General features: G+C 31.6%; 1 protein-coding gene and 1 long non-coding RNA gene across 16 annotated transcripts in view; both read left to right on the forward strand.

Moving 5' to 3' along the window:
* LOC127701543 (uncharacterized) overlaps positions 1-22,210 on the forward strand; it is a 70,604-nt gene that overhangs the window by 22,764 nt on the left and 25,630 nt on the right. For 14 of the 15 annotated variants that reach the window (XM_052205438.1, XM_052205446.1, XM_052205449.1 and 11 more), the window contains exons 2-3: positions 4,016-4,074; positions 19,353-19,431. In XM_052205438.1, the coding sequence (XP_052061398.1) occupies positions 19,393-19,431 (39 nt within the window). In that variant the 5' untranslated portion in view covers positions 4,016-4,074; positions 19,353-19,392. Of the gene's footprint in view, positions 1-4,015; positions 4,075-17,355; positions 17,454-19,352; positions 19,432-22,210 lie in introns of those variants that run through there. The other variant, XM_052205439.1, reaches the window with a different exon arrangement.
* The window catches only part of LOC127701593 (uncharacterized), a 50,228-nt gene that overhangs the window by 1,892 nt on the left and 26,126 nt on the right, over positions 1-22,210 (forward strand). The window contains exon 2 of the long non-coding RNA XR_007982115.1: positions 1,743-2,056. This is a non-coding gene — a long non-coding RNA (uncharacterized LOC127701593). The remainder of the gene's footprint in view (positions 1-1,742; positions 2,057-22,210) is intronic.

Raw genomic sequence — 22,210 nt, forward strand, 5'->3', positions numbered from 1 at the left:
CTATAAGTACTAGGTCAAATACATTCACTGTATTGAACGTTTGTAATTTGTACATGTCTGTCTGGCATGGTCAGCTGACCTTGACCTCATTATCATGGTTCATGGTTCATTGATCAAGGTTTAGTTTAGTTTTCCTGTTTAAGTCTGTTTCTTAGATACTATAAGCAATGGGTCAACTATATTTGGTGCATTGAATTATTGTAAGGTGTACATGTCTGTCTGGCATGTATCATCTGACCTTGACCTCAGTTTCACAGTTAATATTAAGTTTTCCTGGTTATGTCTGTTTTTAAGATACTCTAACCAATATGTCCATTATGTCAACTATATTTGGCGTATGAAATGATTGTAAGGTGTTCATGTCTGTCTGGCAGGGTTTATCTGAATATGACCCTCATTTTCATGTATCATTGATAATATTATGTTTATGTGCCATGGTAACTCGTTTTAAAAATGTAAAATTTGTCTTTATTTTCTGAATACCTTGTACCTTGGTGTGGTTAGGGCAAGTTTAAGAATGTGTATATTAACTTTTAAATGTGCACTAATATTTTTCCTTTAGAAATTGCTATGAACTAAGGTTTCAATTCCTTCAGGCAAAGTTGACCTTAGATAGATTTGTCTAATATTTTAGATCCTTTTTGTCGAGCCTTCGACTTTTGTCGAAAAAGCGAGACATAGCAATCCTACATTTCGTTGGCGTCGGCGGCAGCGGCTTCCACAAATATTCACTCTGTGGTTAAAGTTTTTGAAATTTTAATAACTTTCTTAAACTATCCTGGATTTCTACCAAACTTGGACAGAAGCTTGTTTATGATCATTAGATAGTATCCAGAAGTAAATTTTGTAAAAAAAAAAATCCTGTTTTTCCGTATTTTACTTATAAATGGACTTAGTTTTTCTGCCAGGAAACATTACATTCACTCTGTGGTTAAAGTTTTTCAAATTTTAATAACTTTCTCAAACTATCCTGGATTTGTACCAAACTTGGACAGAGGCTTGTTTATGATCATAAGATAGTATCCAGAAGTAAATTTAAAAAAAAAAAATTCCTGTCTTACTTATTTTACTTATAAATTGACTTAGTTTTTCTGCCAGGAAACATTATATTCACTCTGTGGTTAAAGTTTTTAAAATTTTAATAACTTTCTTAAACTATCCTGGATTTGTACCAAACATGGACAGAAGTTTGTTTATGATCAAAAGCTAGTATCTAGAAGGAAATTTTTATAAACATTTTGTACTTGTTTATCCATATTTTACTTATAAATGGACTAATAAATCCCGCTGCAAATGTTTGCACCTGTCCTAAGTCAGGAATCTGATGTACAGTAGTTGTTGTCTGTTTATGTAGTTCATATGTGTTTCTCGTTTCTCGTTTTTATATAGATTAGACCGTTGGTTTTCCCGTTTGAATGGTTTAACACTAGTAATTTTTGGGGCCCTTTATAGCTTGCTGTTCGGTGTGAGCCAAGGCTCCGTGTTGAAGGCCGTACCTTGACCTCTAATGGTTTACTTTTATAAATTGTTACTTGGATGGAGAGTTGTCTCATTGGCACTCATACCACATCTTCCTATATCTAATTAGTTTTTCTTTCAGTTAACATTAGATACAGTCTGCAGTTAAATATTTGTCGAGCCTGAGACGATTGTCGCAGAAAGCTCGACATACATGACATAGGGATAGTGATCCGTCGGCGGCGGCGTTAGCTAACTTCTTAAAAGCATTTATATTTTAGAAGGTGGAAGAGCTGGATGCTTCATACTTTGTATATGGATGCCTCATGTTACGAAGTTTCCGTCAGTCACATGTCCAATGTCCTTGACCTCATTTTCATGGTTCAGTGACTACTTGAAAAAAAAGTTAAGATTTTTTGTAATGTTAAATTCTCTCTTATTATAAGTAATAGGATAACTATATTTGGTATGTGCGTACCTTGCAAGGTCCTCATGCCCGTCAGACAGTTTTCACCTGACCTCGACCTCATTCCATGGATCAGTGAACAAGGTTAAGTTTTGGTGGTCAAGTCCATATCTCAGATACTATAAGCAATAGGTCTAGTATATTCGGTGTATGGAAGGACTGTAAGGTGTATATGTCCAACTGGCAGGTGTCATCTGACCTTGACCTCATTTTCATGGTTCAGTGGTTATAGTTAAGTTTTTGTGTTTTGGTCTGTTTTTCTTATACTGTATGCAATAGGTCTACTATATTTGGTGTATGGAATGATTGTAAGGTTTACATGTCTAGCTGGCAGGTGTCATCTGACCTTGACCTCATTTTCATGGTTCAGTGGTCAAAGTTAAGTTTTTGAGTTTTGGTCTTTTTTTCTAATACTATATGCAATAGTTCAACTATATTTGGTGTATGGAAATATTTTATGATCTATATGTCAGTCATGAAGGTTTTATTTGACCTTGACCTCATTTTCATGGTTCAGTGGTTATAGTTAAGTTATTGTGTTTTGGTCTGTTTTTCTTATACTGTATGCAATAGGTCTACTATATTTGGTGTATGGAATGATTGTAAGGTTTACATGTCTAGCTGGCAGGTGTCATCTGACCTTGACCTCATTTTCATGGTTCATTGGTTAAAGTTTAGTTTACTTGGTTAATGTTAAGTTTATGTGACAGTTGTAATAAAGCTTTATATTTAGGACTATCAACATAATATCAATGATTAGTAAAGAAGGCGAGACATTTCAGCGTGTGCACTCTTGTTTAAAACATTTATTAGATTCATAAACTATCCTGGATTTTTACCAAACTTGGACAGAAGCTTCTTACAATAAAAAAATTGTATCCAGAGGAATATTTTTATTTAACTTTTTCCTCATCTCATTTTTGTTGAGCCTGCGATTAACAGCAAAAGTAGGCGAGACACTGGGTTCCGGGGAACCCTTACGAATTTTTAGTCATATAGCTCTTCAATGTTTCAGTTCTTATACATCCTTGGCTTTCAAATATTTTTCCTGATGATGATAAATCCAGAAAAGTGCTTTGGATGCATGAAATTTATTAAAAGATGTTTTCCTTTTTGTCGAGTCTGCGACTTTTGTCGCAAAAACGAGACATAGCGATCCTACATTCCGTCGTCGTACAGTGTCGGCGGCGGTAGCCACAAATATTCACTCTGTGGTTAAAGTTTTTTGAAATTATAATAACTTTCTTCATCTATCCTTCATTTCAACCAAACTTGGACAGAAGCTTGTTTATGATCATAAGAAAGTATCCAGAAGTAAATTTTGTAAAAAAAAAAATCCTGTTTATCCGTATTTTACTCGTAAATGGACTGAGTTTTTCTGCCAGTTAACATTACATTCACTCTGTGGTTAAAGTTTTTCAAATTTTAATAACTTTCTTAAAATATCCTAGATTTGTACCAAACTTGTACAGAAGATTGTTTATAATCATAAGATAGTATCCAGAAGAAAATTTTGTAAAAAAAAAAATCCTGTTTATCCGTATTTTACTCATATATGGACTTAGTTTTTCTGCCGGTTAACATTACATTCACTCTGTGGTTAAAGCTTTGAAAATTTTAATAACTTTCTTAAACTATCCTGGTTTGGTACCAAACTTGGACAGAAGCTTGTTTATGATCAAAAGCTAGTATCTAGAAGGAAAGTTTGTAAAAATTTATTTCCTGTTTTTCCGTATATTACTTATAAATGGACTTAGTTTTATTCCAGTTAACATTACGTACAGTCTGCAGTTAAAGTTTTTAAAACATTTTTTTGATTCATAAACCTTCTTGGATTTTTACCAAACTTGAACAGAACTTCTTACAATCAAAAGATAGTAAAAAAATGTATCTAGAGGAAAATTTTTAATAATTTTTTCCCCATTTTTGTTGAGCCTGCGACTAACAGCAAAAGTAGGCGAGACACTGGTTTCCGCGGAACCCTTACGAATTTTTTATCAAACTGTTCAATAAGTTTCACATGAATAAAAGTATCTCAAATCTATGAGTTGCTAAATTTTTTTTGCTGAGAAATATTATTGTCTGTTTCAGGTTTAAAACGTGTCACCCTATGATATCATCGTTGTGGATCGCAAACATAATTATGACAGGTAAGTTTATAATATTACAAAATTAAAATTATAAAAATAATTAAATATGAATTATAATGACAAAAGCAGTCCTTAAAAATAATTACAAACCAATTCATCCATGGTAGAGCAGACTGTCATTAGATATTTTGTCTGCAGATTTAAATTATGACCTACATTGTTGTAAGTTCAGCTCTTATATATAAAAAAGAAGATGTGGTATGATTGCCAATGAGACAACTCTCCACAAGAGACCAAATGACACAGAAAATTAACAACTATAGGTCACCGTACGGCCTTATGCTTTCTTTGTTCTGAGGATTCAGAGTAATATTTAAGTCACTTTCTCTTAGCAGTGCCTTGTTTATGCGTCCTCCACTTTGTCTTCCGAAATCCTATTCTGCTGGCTGTTTCTAAAATCACTGAACTGTTTCCAGGAGTGTTACTGCATCTCTTTCTGTGCTTTACAACATTATAACTTTGATGCCTCATAATTATAAAATATGACATGGATTTGAACACATGAGAGTCACATGACCAGTTGCAAAATGTGAAATAGCGTCTGCATCATTTCACGAAACAAAGACAGAGAAACAAATGTACAGTAAGGCTTAAAAAACAATCACTAAAATTAGTTTTCTTGATTCTCATGTTTAATGTTTTAAATTCTCTCTTTTAATTTACGTTAATTGCGGGTTCACACTTATATATTGGTGAGTTTTGGAAGCTTCTATGGGCCATTCGAAATCCTTGGAAACAAGATTCTCAGAATGTCTCGAAAAATTTTTGATCATTTATACAGGTAGTTATCTATGTCTTTGATACGGTCCCTCTATTGATATGTTGCCACGTGACATTGTATATATATTTCAACAATCAAATTAAAGTTCATTTAAAGATCAGAAAGTAAAAAATTCAAGAATAGATTGAAGTAAGAAAGCCATTTATATATTCCAACCTATTTGCCTTTGACAGAACATATGTGTTTTTATTTGAAAGTATTAAATATGAAGTATAATGATATTGCAATTATATAATTTATGTTTTGAGACGGTCCCTGTACACGTTGTTTGTGTAGTATTTATACAACGTGATATTGTGCATTGTGACAATAAACATGGGAATAATATACTGACATTAAATTATGTCCCAGAAAAAACTTGATTATTTCTGAACGTTTAACATGTCATATTTGTAATTCCATCATAGCCTGAGCAAATGTTGGAAAGCAAGTAGAAAATTAACAAAACGATATTACTGTAAACAATATTCATCTTAGGTCGGAAAACAGTAAGATAATTAAACAAAATGATATTCTGTCCAAAATAGTTATTTTCATTGAAAGACCAAGGAAATATTCATTAAAATCATTTAAGTTTAAACTGAAACTAAATTTATAATTAATAGAATATAATTGATAATGTTATATTATCATCCCACACGGGTTTTTACAGTGAATACATTTATGAAAATCATATGCAACATATGAGTACAAATTATCATGAATGAACACAAATAAATTAGTATCTAATGTTTAAACTGTAGGGAATGAGCAAAATATTTGCATGGTTATAATTCACAAGAATTTCGAATCCTTGCATTTCACAAAAAACGTAACTGATCTTTAACAATAATCATAATTACAACATATAAGTTACTAATTTTACGTGTGGTTTTATAAGTCTGCTATATCTTATATAGATATAAAATAGAAAGTTAGACTTAAAGAAGAAATTGGTTTGATAAAAAAAATTGCCATTAGTAAATACTTGAGGTTTATGTTTATTGAAAGTATATTTTAAATTTGTGGAAAAGATTTATTAAAGGCTAGGAATGTTTGTTAATTAAATTTTGATTATTTTGTTTTGTTTTTAATAGTTCAACCCTACGATAAAGCATTTTAATCTTTGCAATGATTGTGCGATTTTGAAAATTGTATGCATTGTGTTGACCAGCTACCCTACAAACGTCTTGCCGTTTATTTACATAATATTACTGTTATTATTACACCATGTTCACACGACACAACAAAATGGGATCAAATGGCAATGAATCCAGAGTCAAACCACTTGAGGTAGGCAGTTTGACGTCCGAATTCAACTAACATTAGATTTGAACCTAGAATAGATATACGTGATGATGCAAATGCATATTCGTATCCATAATATCAGTGCCTATGCTTGTCATTTACTATTTCTCATGCATGCGTAAACATTGATTTCACTTGTGGTAGGTAATTTTTTGCCTTTCTTATCTAAATCTAGAACACGACAGTAAGAGCTTGACATGTGATTTTGAAGCATGCTCATCATTGAGGTACTCTGACATCGTTGTTTTTTTTCTAATCTTTTTCTTTCTTTTTGAGTGACTGTCCTATTATAAACTTTGAAATTTTCAAAATGCTAACCCGAGGAATAGATTACCTTAGCTGTATTTTGCAAAACTTTCAGACTTTTGGGTCCTCAATGTTCCTTAACTTTGTTCTATATTTGGCCTTTTTTTTTTACTTTTTTGTTTCGAGCGTAACTGATGAGTCTTTTATAGTCGAAATGCGCATCTGGCGTACAAAACTTTAATCCTGACCACGTGTCCATGATGAGTTTATTGATTTTTTCCAAATATAACTTTTTACATAAATTGGTTCTTTTGGGTTCGGGTATTGACAAGACTTATGAAAACAAGATATTTATCAAAACTAAGTTTTCCTGTCAAATTTTTGAAATGATTTAAGTTACTTAAGGAAATCCTTAAAATCAGACCAAAATAATTGTCAGTAAATAGGAGGTCCTAATGAAGCTGGTGTGTTACTCTCAAGAACAAAATACGACATCTTCTCATAATTTGTGTCACAGAGTTACACTTCACATGGAAATTGGACTTTCAATTTCTCTATACCATCTCTTCCATGAGTACAGACAGATTCAATGAGTATAAGAATAAATTAAAGCATCCAGGAAACAAAATATGAAGATATGAAAGATAAAAGAAACGCATCCAGATAATATATACAGCAAACTGAGTGCTGAACTCTATATCTTGATAGGTCTGTGCAATTTGTTTAAGAAATCCGGTTTGCAGAAATTGAGAATTGCAATAGGATTAGGTCTTTGTACATAAAACACAGAGAAAAAATTATGTTCACTCCCAAGTAATAGTTAAAATAGTCAAGCCTTGAAAGGTAATTTCAAATGGTAGCTGTATACAATTTTCTATTTAGAACTAAAATCGAACAGTGATTTTAATTGACTTGTGTGCAAGAATCTACATACAATAACATATTTTCAATATATTTCTTTCTGTTAACAGTGACTGTCAATTATTTCAACTCTAAAGCAAAAATAAATTCAGCAAAAAATATTTGGTAACCAGTCAGCGGTCTCGGGTTCACGTATTGCTTTTCTTTTTTTAAAAGAAAGCAACTTGTTTTTATATTCCATCTTATTATCTTACCTAATTCGAAATTTTCTATTACTGTAACAGGATGTTTTTAAAGTAGATTTGGTAGAACACATGCTTTGATTAAATTTGAAAGTATAGTAACAATTTGGCGCGATAACTATTTGGTCTTTTTAAAAGAATCCAACTTTTAAGGTGAAATAGATAGCTGTAAACCATCATGTGTGTGTACTACTTACATGACTTATAAGAAGCTATTTTTAATTATCAGTTTAAATTTGTTATTGAGTCCCACTTTCGAAGATGTTTTACTTAATTAATATGATTTACTTATTTTATATAATTTAAAGATTTAAATATATGGAGTCCTAGTTGTTTATCATGTAATATATGATTAATGATGCATGTTAACGTAAACCTACATTTTATCATCTATGGTTAACACATTGATTAAGGATACAATATATTTTGTTCTACATAGAACAAGACACATCCTATTAATTTGCAGAATCTCATATAAGAAAAATTAAAAATTTAGTCAAGGTTTTTAGTAATTTGTGGTAACGAAAAACACTTGACTAAATGATTACCTGTAAAAACAAAATTAGAATGCTCATTGAAATTTGAAATGTCTCTATAGACACTAGAGTTTAAACATCAAGGTAAGGGTAAATGTTATTAATTTTTGTCTCGCCTGCGACAAATTTCGCAGTATGCGAGAAATAGATATTTCTATCTGGCGGTGGCGGCATAAACTATTTGTATAAAGCTTTATATTTCCGAAGGTAGAATACCTAGATGCTTCATATTTTGTATGCAGATACCTTATGTTAGGAAGTTTCCGTTAACCATATGTTCATTGTCCTTGACCTCATTTTCATGGTTCAGTGACTGCTCGAAAAAATTTCAGTTTTTGTCTCGTATGCGATAAAGTCGCAGTATGCAAGATATAGGTATTACTATCCGGTGGCGGCGGCGTAAACTATTTGTATAAAGCTTTATATTTCAGAAGGTAGAAGACCTGAATGCTTCATATCTTGTATGCAGAAACCTTATGTTACGAAGTTTCCGTCAACCATATTTTCATTGTCATGGTTCAGCGACTGCTTGAAAAAATTTTTTTGTTTTTTGTCATGTGAATTTCTCACTTATTATGAGTAATAAGATAACGATATTCGGTATATGGGTTCCTTGCAATGTCTACATGTCCGTCAGACAGAGTTCACATGACCTCGACCTCATTTCATGGATCAGTGATCAAGGTAAATGTTATGTGATTAGGTCCATTTCTCATATACTATAAGCAATAGGTAAACTATATTTGGTGTATGGAATGATTGTAATGGGTACATGTCAGTCTGGCAGGTTTCATCTGACCTTGACCTCATTTTCATGGTTCATTGGTCAATGCTAAGTTCTTGTGTTTTGTTCTGTTTTTCAAGTACTATAAGCAATAGGTCAACTAAATTTTATGTATGGAATGATTGTAAGATGTACATGTCTGTCTGGCAGGTATAATCTGACCTTGACCTCATTTTTTGTGTTTTGGTCTGTTTTTCAATTAGCATACGCAATAGGTCAACTATATTTGGTGTATAAAAAATTGCAAGGTGTATATAAAATTGAGAATGGAAATAGGGAATGTGTCAAAGAGACAACAACCAGACTGAAGAGCAGAAAACAGCCGAATATGTTTGTCTGTCTGGCACGATTTATCTGACCTTGACCTCTTTGTCATAGATCTTTAGAAATGATAAGTTTCTGTAATGCTTTTAGTTAAACCTTTATCCTTAAGACTTTCAACATAAAATCAATGGTCAGTAAAGCAGGCGAGACATTTCAGCGTGTGCACTCTTGTTTTTATACGACCGCAAAAAAATTTTGCAGTCGTATATTGGTATGATGTTGGCGTCTGCGTCGTCCGAAGACACATTGGTTTTCACACCACTAACTTTTGTTTAAGTGAATGGATCTATATGAAATTTTATAATTAGGTTCAATACCACAAAAGAAAGGTTGGGATTGATTTTGGGGGTTATGGTACCAACAGTTAAGGAATTAGGGGCCAAAAATAAGCATTTTTGTAACTTCCAGACATAACTTGTGTGTTAGTGTATGGATCTCTCTGACATTGTACCACAAGGTTCCATATCACAAAGGGAATGCTGGGATTGATTTTTGGGGGTAATTGCCTCAAAATTTTAGGAATTAGGGGCCAAAAAAGGGGCAAAAAACAAGCATTTTTCTAGTTTCATGACAATAACTTGTGTGTTAGTGTATGGATCTTTCTGAAATTGTACTACAAGGTTCCATATCACAAAGGGAAAGCTGGAATTGAGTTTGGGGGTAATTGCCCATAATGTTTAGGAATAAGGGGCCAAAAAGGGGCCAAAAATAAGCATTTTTCTAGTTTCCAGACAATAACTTGTGTTCAAGTGTATGGATCGCTCTGAAATTGTACTGCAAGGTACCATACCACAAAGGGAAGACTGGGATTGATTTTGGGGGTAATTGCCTCAAAATTTTAGGAATTAGGGGCCAAAAAGGGGCAAAAAACAAGCATTTTTCTAGTTTCAGGACAATAACTTGTGTGTAAGTGTATGGATCTTTATGAAATTGTACTACAAGGTTCCATATCACAAAGGGAAAGCTGGGTTTGAGTTTGGGGGTGATGAATCATAAGGGGGTTCAAAAAATTTGGGGGGGGGGGGGGGGGATTTTTTTTCCTTTTTTTTTCTTTAAAATTTCCCATTTTAAATTGGTTATTTCTGATTTTTATAAAAGCAAATAATAATTATATTGTTTGAAATGGTAAATTAAAAATTTTTAAGTTCTTAGACCACATTCATTCTGTGTCAGAAACCAGTGCTGTGTCAAATATTTAATCACAATCCAAATTCAGTGCTGTATCAAGCTTGAATGTTGTGTCCATACTTGCCCCAACTGTTCAGGGTTCAACCTCTGTGGTCGTATCAAACTGCGCCAAGCGGAGCATTTTATTATTAACTGGAATAAGATGTATCTTTACTAAGTTTGTCCATAACTGTGATTTAGAACAATACAGGAACAGGAACAAGTCTGCTATTAAAGGGGCTTATTTAGTGCCTATAGGAATACCTACAAACTGTTGATGAACTTATTTCTGAAATGTACATAGATGTTGTCTTGGAGACAAATGATAGCTTAGTCATCGCATTACATTTTCATTAAATGTATCTAGTATTTTATCTTTTTCATAACAGTAGAAGATTTTATATGAGTTGCAGCAAATAAATTTGCATTCAGATTTTTCTAAGGACTATTTGATTAGATAAGAAACTTCAGAATGATGAGATTGTGTGGAATTGTAGAGAAGAGAGTTAAAAAGTCTAAACTGTCAACCCATGTGTCAACTAGCAAATTGTCATCTGTCATCTCAACTTGTCCCTCTTTAAATTAGATTCATTAATAAAAACAGAAAACTACTTTAACATGCATGTGATTTCACATTTACCTGAAAAGAAAAATCTCACATTTTGGCTTGCATTAAGAAAAAAACAAAACATTAATTTGAAGTTGCCTAATATGATAATTTTGTAAGATTTATGAAGTGTAAAAAGGATTATAATATTTACAAGTATATATCTCTTGCTCAAAACATGTAACACATTGAATAGTGTTTTTTATTTTAAGTTTCATTTAAGTAATTGCAAAAATATATATTGACAAAAGCCACAATATGTTGTCTGTTATTGATTGTGTATGTCTAAAGATGTTAACTAGTGTAGTATATGATAAATTATTAAGCTGTTGTTTTATGTCTTTAAATTGTAAAACAGGATCACTTAAATATGCAGACTTTATGAAACATAGATGAAAATTTAAGGTGAGATGCCAAATAAGTTTAAGAATAAATAATATTTAAATATAAATAAATCTTCAGCTAATTGATAATGTTTATAAATAACCTCTTTACATTCACAAGTATCAAGTTTACTAAGGTTTTAAGAAGTTTTTTCAGTGTAGATATATTTGTGAAGTCTTGATGTATGTTTTTAATATTAAGGGCATGATGATATTTTTACAAAAATTTGCAAGCAAGCTATTTTTCACCTTGTAAATCCAAAAATGTAATTCAAAATATACCTACATGTGCTACTTTTAGAGATAAATGGGGTCGAAATTTGTGACATTTACTCAAAATTGGGGTTTCTTGGAAATTTTTATTCTTCGGAAAGACATACTTAACTTTATTGTTTCAAAAGATAATACACAAGTGGATTTTTGTAAAATTTGGAATATCTTCTTTACATAAGTATACTATAAATTTATGTAACATTCTTTGGAAATAATTCATTTTTGTCGAGCCTGGGACTTCTGTCGCAGAAAGCCAGACAAAGGGATACTGTTTGGGTGGCGGCGGTGTTAACAAACTTCTTAAAAGCTGAATATTGCAGAAGGTAGAAGACCTGCATCCTTTATACTTTGTACATAGATGCCTTATGTTATGATGTTTCCGTCTGTCACATGTTCATTGTCCTTGACCTCATTTTCATGGTTCAGTGACTACTTGAAAAAAAGGTTAAGATTTTTAGTATTCTTAATTTCTCTCTTATTATGAGTAATAGGATAGCTATATTTGGTATGTGCGAACCTTGCAAGGTCCTCATGTCTGTCAGACAGTTTTTACTTGACTTTGACCTCATTTCATGGATCAGTGAACAAGGTTAAGTTTTTGTGGTCAAGTCCATATCTCAGATACTATAAGCAATAGGTCTACTATATTAGATGTATGGGATGATTGTAAGGTGTACATGTCTAACTGGCAGGTGTCATCTGACCTTGACCTCATTTTCATGGTTCAGTTGTTAAAGTTAAGTTTTTGTGTTTTGATCTGTTTTTCTAATACTGTATGCATTAGGTCAACTATATTTGGTGTATGAAAATATTTTACAATGTACATGTCAGTCCGGCAGGTTTTATTTGACCTTGACCTCATTTTTACAGTTCATTGCTTTATGTTAAGTTTTTGTGTTTTGGTCTGTTTTTCTTAAATGTAATGATTGTAAGGTGTACATGTCTGTCTGGCAGGTATCATCTGACCTTGACCTCAATTTAAAGTTTTCATGGTTTGGTCTGTTTCTTGTATACTATAAGCAATAAGTCAACTATATTTGGGTTATGGAATGATTTTAAGGTGTACATGTATTTCTGGCTTGGACCTCATTTTCTTTGATCATGTTAAAGGGGCATTAGCTGTCAAATTCATATTCACCGATTTGAATCAAATTCTCATATTTGATTTATAAAATACTAAAACGTGTATCCAAATTATAAAAAGTCTTAAAAAAACAATTTATGATGCATGGACTCGATAATATGTATCAGAATTTCGTGTGTATTTTAGTCTAGATGACATCTAATTAACCATTGAGGTGACCTCTGAAGACTGTCGACGGACATTTAACCTGAGATAAACATAAATAAAGATATAAATAGATAGCGAACACATGCAGTTGGATTTTTCTAGGTCTGTTTGGTTTCATATTATAGGTTTAAAAAATATGTTAATCATCGTGTTTACCTGTATTAGAACGAGTTTTTGTGGATCGAATCAGTCAACCAAATGGTTTACCCTTGTTTCACTTTCAATGTTGACATTCTTTTCCTTTTAATAACTGAACACTCCTAGTTTATGCGTAACCCATCTCCAGCTAAGGGGTTAAATTGAAGGTCACATGAATACAGATTCAATGAGGTCGAATTATTTACTTGCCAGTGAAAAATTCTTCAGCAATGTTTCTTAGCTGATTTTGACATAATTGAACCAAACTGGCTGCTAAAAGCGAATTATCATTTCACTATTTCACTTTCATTATGATTGAACAAAAAAAAATCATAATTTATATTTTTTTGTTGCGAATGCCACAGTTGTCGCAAAAGCGAGACATAGCAATCATACATTCCGTCGGCGTCGTTGGCATCGGCAGTGTCCACAAATATTCACTCTGTGGTTAAAGTTTTTGAAATTTTAATAACTTTCTTAAACTAACCTGCATTTCAACCAAACTTGGACAGAAGCTAGTTTATGATCATAAGATAGTATCCAGAAGTAAATTTTGTAAAAAAAAAATCCTGTTTATCCGTATTTTACTCATATTTGGACTTAGTTTTTCTGCCAGTTAACATAACATTCACTATGTGGTTAAAATTTTTTCAAATTTTAATAACTTTCTTAAACTATCCTGGATTTGTACCACACTTGGACAGAAGCTTGTTTGTGATCATAAGATAGCATTCAAAAGTAAATTTTGTCAAAAAAAAAATCCTGTTTATCTGTATTTTACTTATAAATGGACTTAGTTTTTTTGCCAGTTAACATTACATTCACTCTGTGGTCAAAGCTTTCAAAATTTTAATAACTTTCTTAACTATCCTGGATTTGTACCACACTTGGACAGAAGCTTGTTTATGATCAAAAGCTAGTATCTAGAAGGAAATTTTGTAAAAATTTATTTCCTGTTTATCCGTATATTACTTATACATGTTATAAATGGACTTAGTTTTATTCCAGTTAACATTACGTACAGTCTGCAGTTAAAGTTTTTAAAACATTTATTAGAATCATTAACCTTCTTGGATTTTTACCAAACTTGAACAGAACTTCTTACAATCAAAAGATAGTATCTAGAGGAAAATTTTTTATAATTTTTCCCTATTTTTGTTGAGCCTGCGACTAACAGCAAAAGTAGGCGAGACACTGGGTTCCGCGGAACCCTTACAAATTTTATATATCTTGTAGTTAATTCCCCTTTAAGTTTATGTGATAATTGTAGTGAATCTTTATATTTAGGACTATCAACATAAAGTCAATAGTCAGTAAAGCAGGCGAGACATTTCAGCGTGTGCACTCTTTGTTATTAAATGTTCATGATTTTAGAAAAAAACTGCTGTTTATTTATATTATTTAAAAAAAAAATCATATGTGATTTGTTTAAAAAATTATTAAACTAATCTTCCTTCGTAATAAAGCCAAATGCCCTTTTAAAAAAAAAGGACGGGTCCATGTACTCGTTTTCAAGCTAGAGATTGAAATTAGTTGAAAAATTTTCTGTGTGGTTTACTGGTCTGTTAGTCAAAGGCAATTGTCTCTGATTTTTGTCGAGCCTGCAACTTTTGTCGCAAAAGCAAGACATAGCGATCCTACATTCCGTCGTCGTCGTTGTCGGAGGCGTCCACAAATATTCACTCTGTGGTTAAAGTTTTTGAAATTTTAATAACTTTCTTAAACTCTCCTGCATTTCAACCAAACTTGGACAGAAGCTTGTTTATGATCACAAGATAGTATCCAGAAGAAAATTTTGTAAAAAAAAAAATCCTGTTTATCCGTATTTTACTCATATATGGACTTAGTTTTTCTGCCAGTTAACATAACATTCACTCTGTGGTTAAAGTTTTTCAAATTTTAATAACTTTCTTAAGCTATCCTGGATTTGTACCACACTTGGACAGAAGCTTGTTTATGATCAAAAGCTAGTATCTAGAAGGAAATTTTGTAAAAATTTATTTCCTGTTTATCCGTATATTACTTATACATGTTATAAATTGACTTAGTTTTATTCCAGTTAACATTACGTACAGTCTGCAGTTAAAGTTTTTAAAGCATTAATTAGATTCATAAACCTTCTTGGATTTTTACCAAACTTGAACAGAACTTCTTACAATCAAAAGATAGTATCTAGAAGAAAATTTTAATAATTTTTTCCCCATTTTTGTTGCGCCTGCGACTTACAGCAAAAGTAAGCGAGACACTGGGTTCCGCGGAACCCTTACGAAATTTTTGTATAACATTATACCTTCTTATACCAGATTATGGGTAAAACGAATTCAGAGGCAAGTGCCTTTGGTTTCTTTTATCTATTAGAACATCCTGTATCAGATTAAAATTTTTGGTAAAGGAAGTTTACCGTGAAGGTGTGGTCACATGAATTTAAAAAGTTACATGTTCTTTATGAACTTTTAATACTGTGTAGAAATTTATTTAAAATTTAGAAATTAGTACATTCTCAGTTTAAAGTTTGTGGTTAAAAGTTAACCATGAAGTTTTTGTAGCATTAACTTAAAACTTACTACAAATGTACTCATATTCATTGAGGTGAACTTTTAAGAGTTTATGACAAATTACATTCACAAATCAAAGAACATGTACATAGGATAGTGGGGACATCATGTTCTATAGAGCGGGGACATCATGTTCTATAGAGAGGGGACATCATGTTCTATAGAGTGGGGACATCATGTTCTATAGAGCGAGGACATCATGTTCTATAGAGTGGGGACATCATGTTCTAAAGATAGTGGGGACATCATGTTCTATAGAGTGGGGACATCATGTTCTATAGATAGTGGGGACATCATGTTCTATAGAGTGGGGACATCATGTTCTATAGAGTGGGGACATCATGTTCTATAGAGCGAGGACATCATGTTCTATAGAGTGGGGACATCATGTTCTATAGATAGTGGGGACATCATGTTCTATAGAGTGGGGACATCATGTTCTATAGATAGTGGGGATATCATGTTCTATAGATAGTGGGGACATCATGTTCTATAGATAGTGGGGACATCATGTTCTATAGAGTGGGGACATCATGTTCTATAGATAGTGGGGACATCATGTTCTATAGAGTGGGGACATCATGTTCTATAGATAGTGGGGACATCATGTTCTATAGATAGTGGGGACATCATGTTCTATAGACACATCTTCTTGTTATGGTTATTATTTGGTAAGAAATTTTAACCAATTAATGAGCTTGAAAAGTCATTAAAGATACACTGTACCAGGCTTATAAGTTTAATATGACCGACACATGTTTCATCTACACAGGACTCACATATGGTACTCAAAATAAAAAATGTGAAAGATTAAAGGACTGTAATCACTTAACAACTTTAACTGATTTTTAGATAAAGATCAGGAATCTATGATGTGGGTCTCATTGGGGTTTAAGCGTGACACAGGATTGGCCGATTTTTTTTTAAGCGTGACACGTGAAAGTCAAATAATTTAGCGTGAAAACGGGAAACGAGGTCGTACGGGACACGGTAAATTATATTTGCTATTACGGCAACAAGAAGCAGGATACAGGATTCTGACAAAACAATAAGCGGGATTCCGGGATCAGACCCCCCCAATGAGACCCCCTATGATAATCAGCAAGAAAAATAGTCACATATTTTTATAGATTTTGATTCACACAAACTAAAAAACATATTTGTTATTTGAAATATTTATTATTTGTTATTTATGGAATTTATTTCTTTGATACTAAAATTGATAAGGAAGTAAATTATGTTATAGCACATGATTATATAGGAAACCTCTATACAACAAAAAGAGCATGCTATACAATTTGCATATAGCTACAGAAATTGAAAACAATGCAGTTTTGTTACAATGGTGAAAACTCAGTTCTGAGTTAATTGTATAAAGATGGAATGAAAAATGAAATGAGGATAATTTTTCAAAATTGATTTTTTTAAAATAATAGTTAAATTCACATATGAAAATATGGATCTCTTAAGCCTCATTAACATTGGAAATTTATTTTTAAAATGATTGCAGATTTATTTCAATAAGATTTAGAATACTATTACACTGAGGAATGGATGGTGCATGATGACGTTCCTAAGATAAAAATATAATTTTATAATTTTCGTAAAGTCTAAAGGTTATCCAGAAAGGTGACTTTGCTACCAAATATACCAGAACATGTTGAAACATTTGATTTAAAAATCTTTTTTTTATTATTTTAGTCTACATATGTCTACTTTGTCAATACTATCATGCTTCATAAGCAATCCATATATTTTCCCAATCAGTTCAATTCTCAATTCTGCACATCCTGGCATTTAAATTTTATAAGAGTGATGTAATACAAAATGTACTGATTTCTTGGGACTTGAACCTTAGAATAAACATACTCAAAAATGGTTGATGACATCAGTAATTAACACAGGTATCACATTTATAACTTTTTCAAAGTATGATACATTTTCCAAAACAAAATTTTATAATGAAAACTGTATTTTTAAATCGGAGAAACAATTCTTTTATTTTTATTTTACTTCCTTAGCACTTTGTCAAATTTACGTTGGTAGAAATTAAAGGTTCTATATTAATGTTTATTTCATGGTTATGATATCATGCCAAAAAAAGAGAATTTCTAATTTTATCATACTGCTGGATCACACTGTTTTAAGGTCAAGTTACAGTAAATTAGTGAAGTCACAAAATTTTTGAATTTCTGCATACACTAGTGGCATATTGAATTTGAACTTAAATAAAATTGAAAAAAAAATTTATTTCATAAATTCTATTGAATGAAAATTCTTTAAACAAATTGGACATTTGTATGGAATACACGTAAAATGAGGGAATATTATACTTAGGATTGACCTCATCATTTCTCTAAACAAGTTAATAGATTTTTTCTTAGAATCGATTTGATGTTACTGGGTATAATATACTTCCTTTTAAATGATAAAGACTAATTATAGAATCAGCTCCATTGTTTTGTAGATATTGTTCATCTATAATTATAAGTGTGTTCATGAGAAAATTATCTACCTTATGATATATGGCTTAAACTGCATTACAAAAGTGATATGCTTATACAATGTACTATGTTTTTTTTACAAATGACAGAGAACCAATGCTTGGTAAATCTTTAATATGATAGAATCTGTAAAGTGAATACCCTGGATATGCAAAGTTGTATAAAATGTTAAAGACTGTTATAACAACAACACTTTAGGGATTGCTGCAGTATAAATTTAAAGAAATCAATGATATTTTTAATTATTTTTTTCACAAAAGAACTCGTCTTTGTAAATATTTTCGTTATTTCCTACGATAATTTGATATCATTAATACAGAAATTTAAGCTGGCAAAAACATATACATATTTTAGGAATATCTATTGATTAGTGGAATGAGGATTTAAAGATAATTTATTAGAACATTTTTGTTTGATTTTACAGACATTCTATACGGTGTTCATTGATTTATACAATTTTCAAAAGATTTCATATTTAGACATTATGTTTTTTTTTTTGGGGGGGGGGGGGGGGCACTACAGATAATAATCCCAATTGATGGTGCCAGCTCTTCAAATACAGTACTGTTGTTCTTATTCTAGTGCAATACTCATAAAATATTCAAAATAAATCTACTTAAATATGACAGAGACTCAAGCTGGGATTGCACAATAATGTTGCCAATGACTTTGATTGTCAACCATAAAATTGAAGGCAGATTTTATCCAATCAAAACAGATGTCAAGTGGCCTTGACCCCATTTTCATGGTTCAGTGTGTTATTGCTCAGTTATTATCTCTAAAATCAGTAGAATTGTTGTAAGGTGTACATTTCTTGTGCAGTGTTAAATGTTTTGTTTTCTTGTAGGTTACTACAGTAAGTAAAAGGTCAACTTTGATTGGTTTATAAAATCAATGTATATATGTTGTTGGAGAGGGGGCACTTGACCTCATTATCCAGTTTAATTTTGTTGAATATTTATACATTATCGTTGATCATCTCAACAAGATTGATTTTCTCGCTTGAGCCGGTACGGCACGTGCCCCCTTAGTTTCTAGCGATAATTTTCATATCACTCGACTCCGCTGAGAAAGGAAATTATCAGTCAGTAAGATCAAAGGAAATTTTCGTAAAATAGCGATAATAAGTTTTCTTGATAGATATAGAAAAACCATTGTCTCAAAGAATATCAACATATAAGTTAAAGGAAAATGAAGCAGAACGGAAAACAAATGTAAATAATATAGAGGTATCTTTCAGTAAAAAAAAAATTGCATGGAATTAAAACTGAAAACTAAATTTGTTTGCTTTAATTTCAGGAACTATTAAAGGTGACAATATTTGAGTTTTCTTGTTGACATGAACAGAGACAATGATGACACTATCACATCAACTGAGGTATGTACAAGTTAGTTTAGTAACCAAGGCAACATACAATTGAAAAACAATATTCTATATTATAAAAGCTGTCTTAAAACTACTTGAGACTTATGGAGAATATTTAATTGTATGTTATTTGATGTAACAGTAGATGTTTCATAGTGACAGTATTTGTTTGTATGTAGATGTTTCAGGTCTTAGACTGAATAGTGTATTATTCTGAAAATAGCATTGCTTGTAAATTTTGACTGAAATGTAGATGAGGTTTATTTTGGAAGTAATTGGGTTTGTTCAAAGTATATCAAGAATTTATTGCATTTTGAAAATGTTTTATTTTGATGGCCAGAGTAAAACACATTTTTGTAGACCTTATTGCCTTTCTGGGATTTGCAATACTAATTGAAAATCATTATTTATTTTATTCATTATAAATATATCTTACAACAGTCACTGTAGCTTTGCCCAGCATATATTTTGCGTATGGGGTCAAAATTTACAGGAACTTGTGTGTTGTCAAGTAATGTTAAACAAATAGCCGTAAGATGTATTGAGTTGATAGTTAGGATAACTTACATTTAAATATATATAAAATGTTTTTAAATAATTTCACTACAAATAATTAGTAAGTCAGCATTCAGAAAAAAGTAGGTTGAATTACCAAACTTTTCTTATAAAGTAGGTTAAGTTAACAAACTTTTCTTATAAAGTAGGTTGAATTACAAAACTTTTCTTATAAAGTAGGTTGAATTACCAAACTTTTCTTATAAAGTAGGTTTAATTACCAAACTTTTCTTATAAAGTAGGTTAGTTAACAAACTTTTCTTATAAAGTAGGTTGAATTACAAAACTTTTCTTATAAAGTAGGTTGAATTACCAAACTTTTCTTATAAAGTAGGTTTAATTACCAAACTTTTCTTATAAGTAGGTTAAATTACCAAACTTCTTTTGGTTTTACTGGATTTGGTTTCATTGTTGTGAAGTTTATTTTGACATCTTTGGTACTATAAAATATTAGTTCATAACATCATATACAGAAGGTGATAGGTCAATAATTGGGACAAATATATATTATTCATTATTTTACTGACTTAAGTTAAAGTTGACCTTAGATTCTTTAGCTTGGTTCTGTGACATCCTCAATATGTATGTCATCTGTCAAGGTATAATGATTTTTTATTGATTGATTTCAAGTAACAATAAATGGGCAATGTCACATCTGTCAAACAAATTTGAATACAGTTTCAGCATGTTGAACTTCAAATGATCATTGAAAAAAAAATTATGAATAATTTCTCATTTCTGTGACATATTTTGAAAATAAAAATTCTAAAATTTATGTTAATGTTTAAACAATATGTATAAAAACATTGATTATACTCATTTCTCTAAAACAAATCTATAAACATTGATTTGAGAATATTGTTTGGTAGATTTTCATTTTAATGATATTATACTTATAGTAATATTATACTTGTAAATAATTTAAGTCAGTATATTAATTCTTGGTCCATGAATCATTCAGAGTTGAGTTTAAGGTTGAAAAATTTAAGAAAACATCAAAGTAAGTATTGAATAATATGAAGCCATGACATTTTCTGTTTAATCTGTGAACACAATATAGAATAATCATTCATTATTCAGGGGCGGATTTAGTGGGGAGGGCCGTTATGGAGCTTCATTTATGGTAAATCCAGACTTTTTACCGATTCCACTTCAAATTTTGTCTAGTTTGGGGGCTGACCGGCCCCCTTTTTCAAAATCCTGGATCTGCATCTGATAATCATTTAATTGGTATAATATAATGTGTGCAAACCAGGAGTAAACTTAAGTAACATACCACATCTTCTTATTTATATTAAAAGTCCATTAGTGTCACAAAGCATTTAATTTACAAAGTCACAAAACATTTTATTCACAAAGTCACAAATTACAATATTAAAAACATTTAAAACAACAAAACACCCTATGTTTTTATAAACCTGCAATTTAATAAATGTGGGCAAATCAGGATGACACCATCACTAGCTTGTAACAGCCTTGTAATTGTAATTGACTGTTCCATAGGCTTGCATGCAAAACAGCTGATCTTTGAAATTTTTTTAAAACAAAATGCTACATAGAATTTTTTTATCATGTACATATCATGTATTTAGTAATGTGAAATTGTGATTTAATGGGGAAAAAAAGTGCCTCATGCCATGAAGAATATGAAACCCTGAAGTAAAAACTACTTTTTAGCTCACCTGGCCCAAAGGGCCAAGTGAGCTTTTCTCATCACTTGGCGTCCGTCGTCCATCCTCGTCGTCGTCCGTCGTCGTTAGCTTTTACAAAAATCTTCTCCTCTGAAACCACTGGGCCAAATTTAACCAAACTTGGCCACAATCATCATTAGGGTATCTAGTTTAAAATAATTGTCCAATGACCCCGCCAACCGACCAAGATGGCCACCATGGCTAAAAATAGAACATAGGAGTAAAATGTAGATTTTGGCTTATATCTCTGAAATCAAAGCATTTAGAGTAAATCTGACAGGATTAAACTGATTATCAGGTCAAGATCTATCTGGCCTGAAATTATCAGACAAATCTGACAACCCGTTGTTGGGTTGCTGCCCCTGAATTGGTAATTTTAAGGAAATTTTGCAGTTTTTGGTTATTATCTTGAATATTATTATACCCAACGCAACGAGTTGCAGAGGGTATAATGTTTTTGACACGTCCGTCCGTCTGACCGTCCGTCTGTCTGTCCGTCTGTCAGTCCGTCAGTCCTGTTTCTTGTCATCCCAACTCCTCTCAAA

Source organism: Mytilus californianus, unplaced genomic scaffold, assembly GCF_021869535.1.
Source record: "Mytilus californianus isolate M0D057914Y unplaced genomic scaffold, xbMytCali1.0.p SCAF_5, whole genome shotgun sequence".
NCBI classification, from domain to species: Eukaryota; Metazoa; Mollusca; class Bivalvia; order Mytilida; family Mytilidae; genus Mytilus; species Mytilus californianus.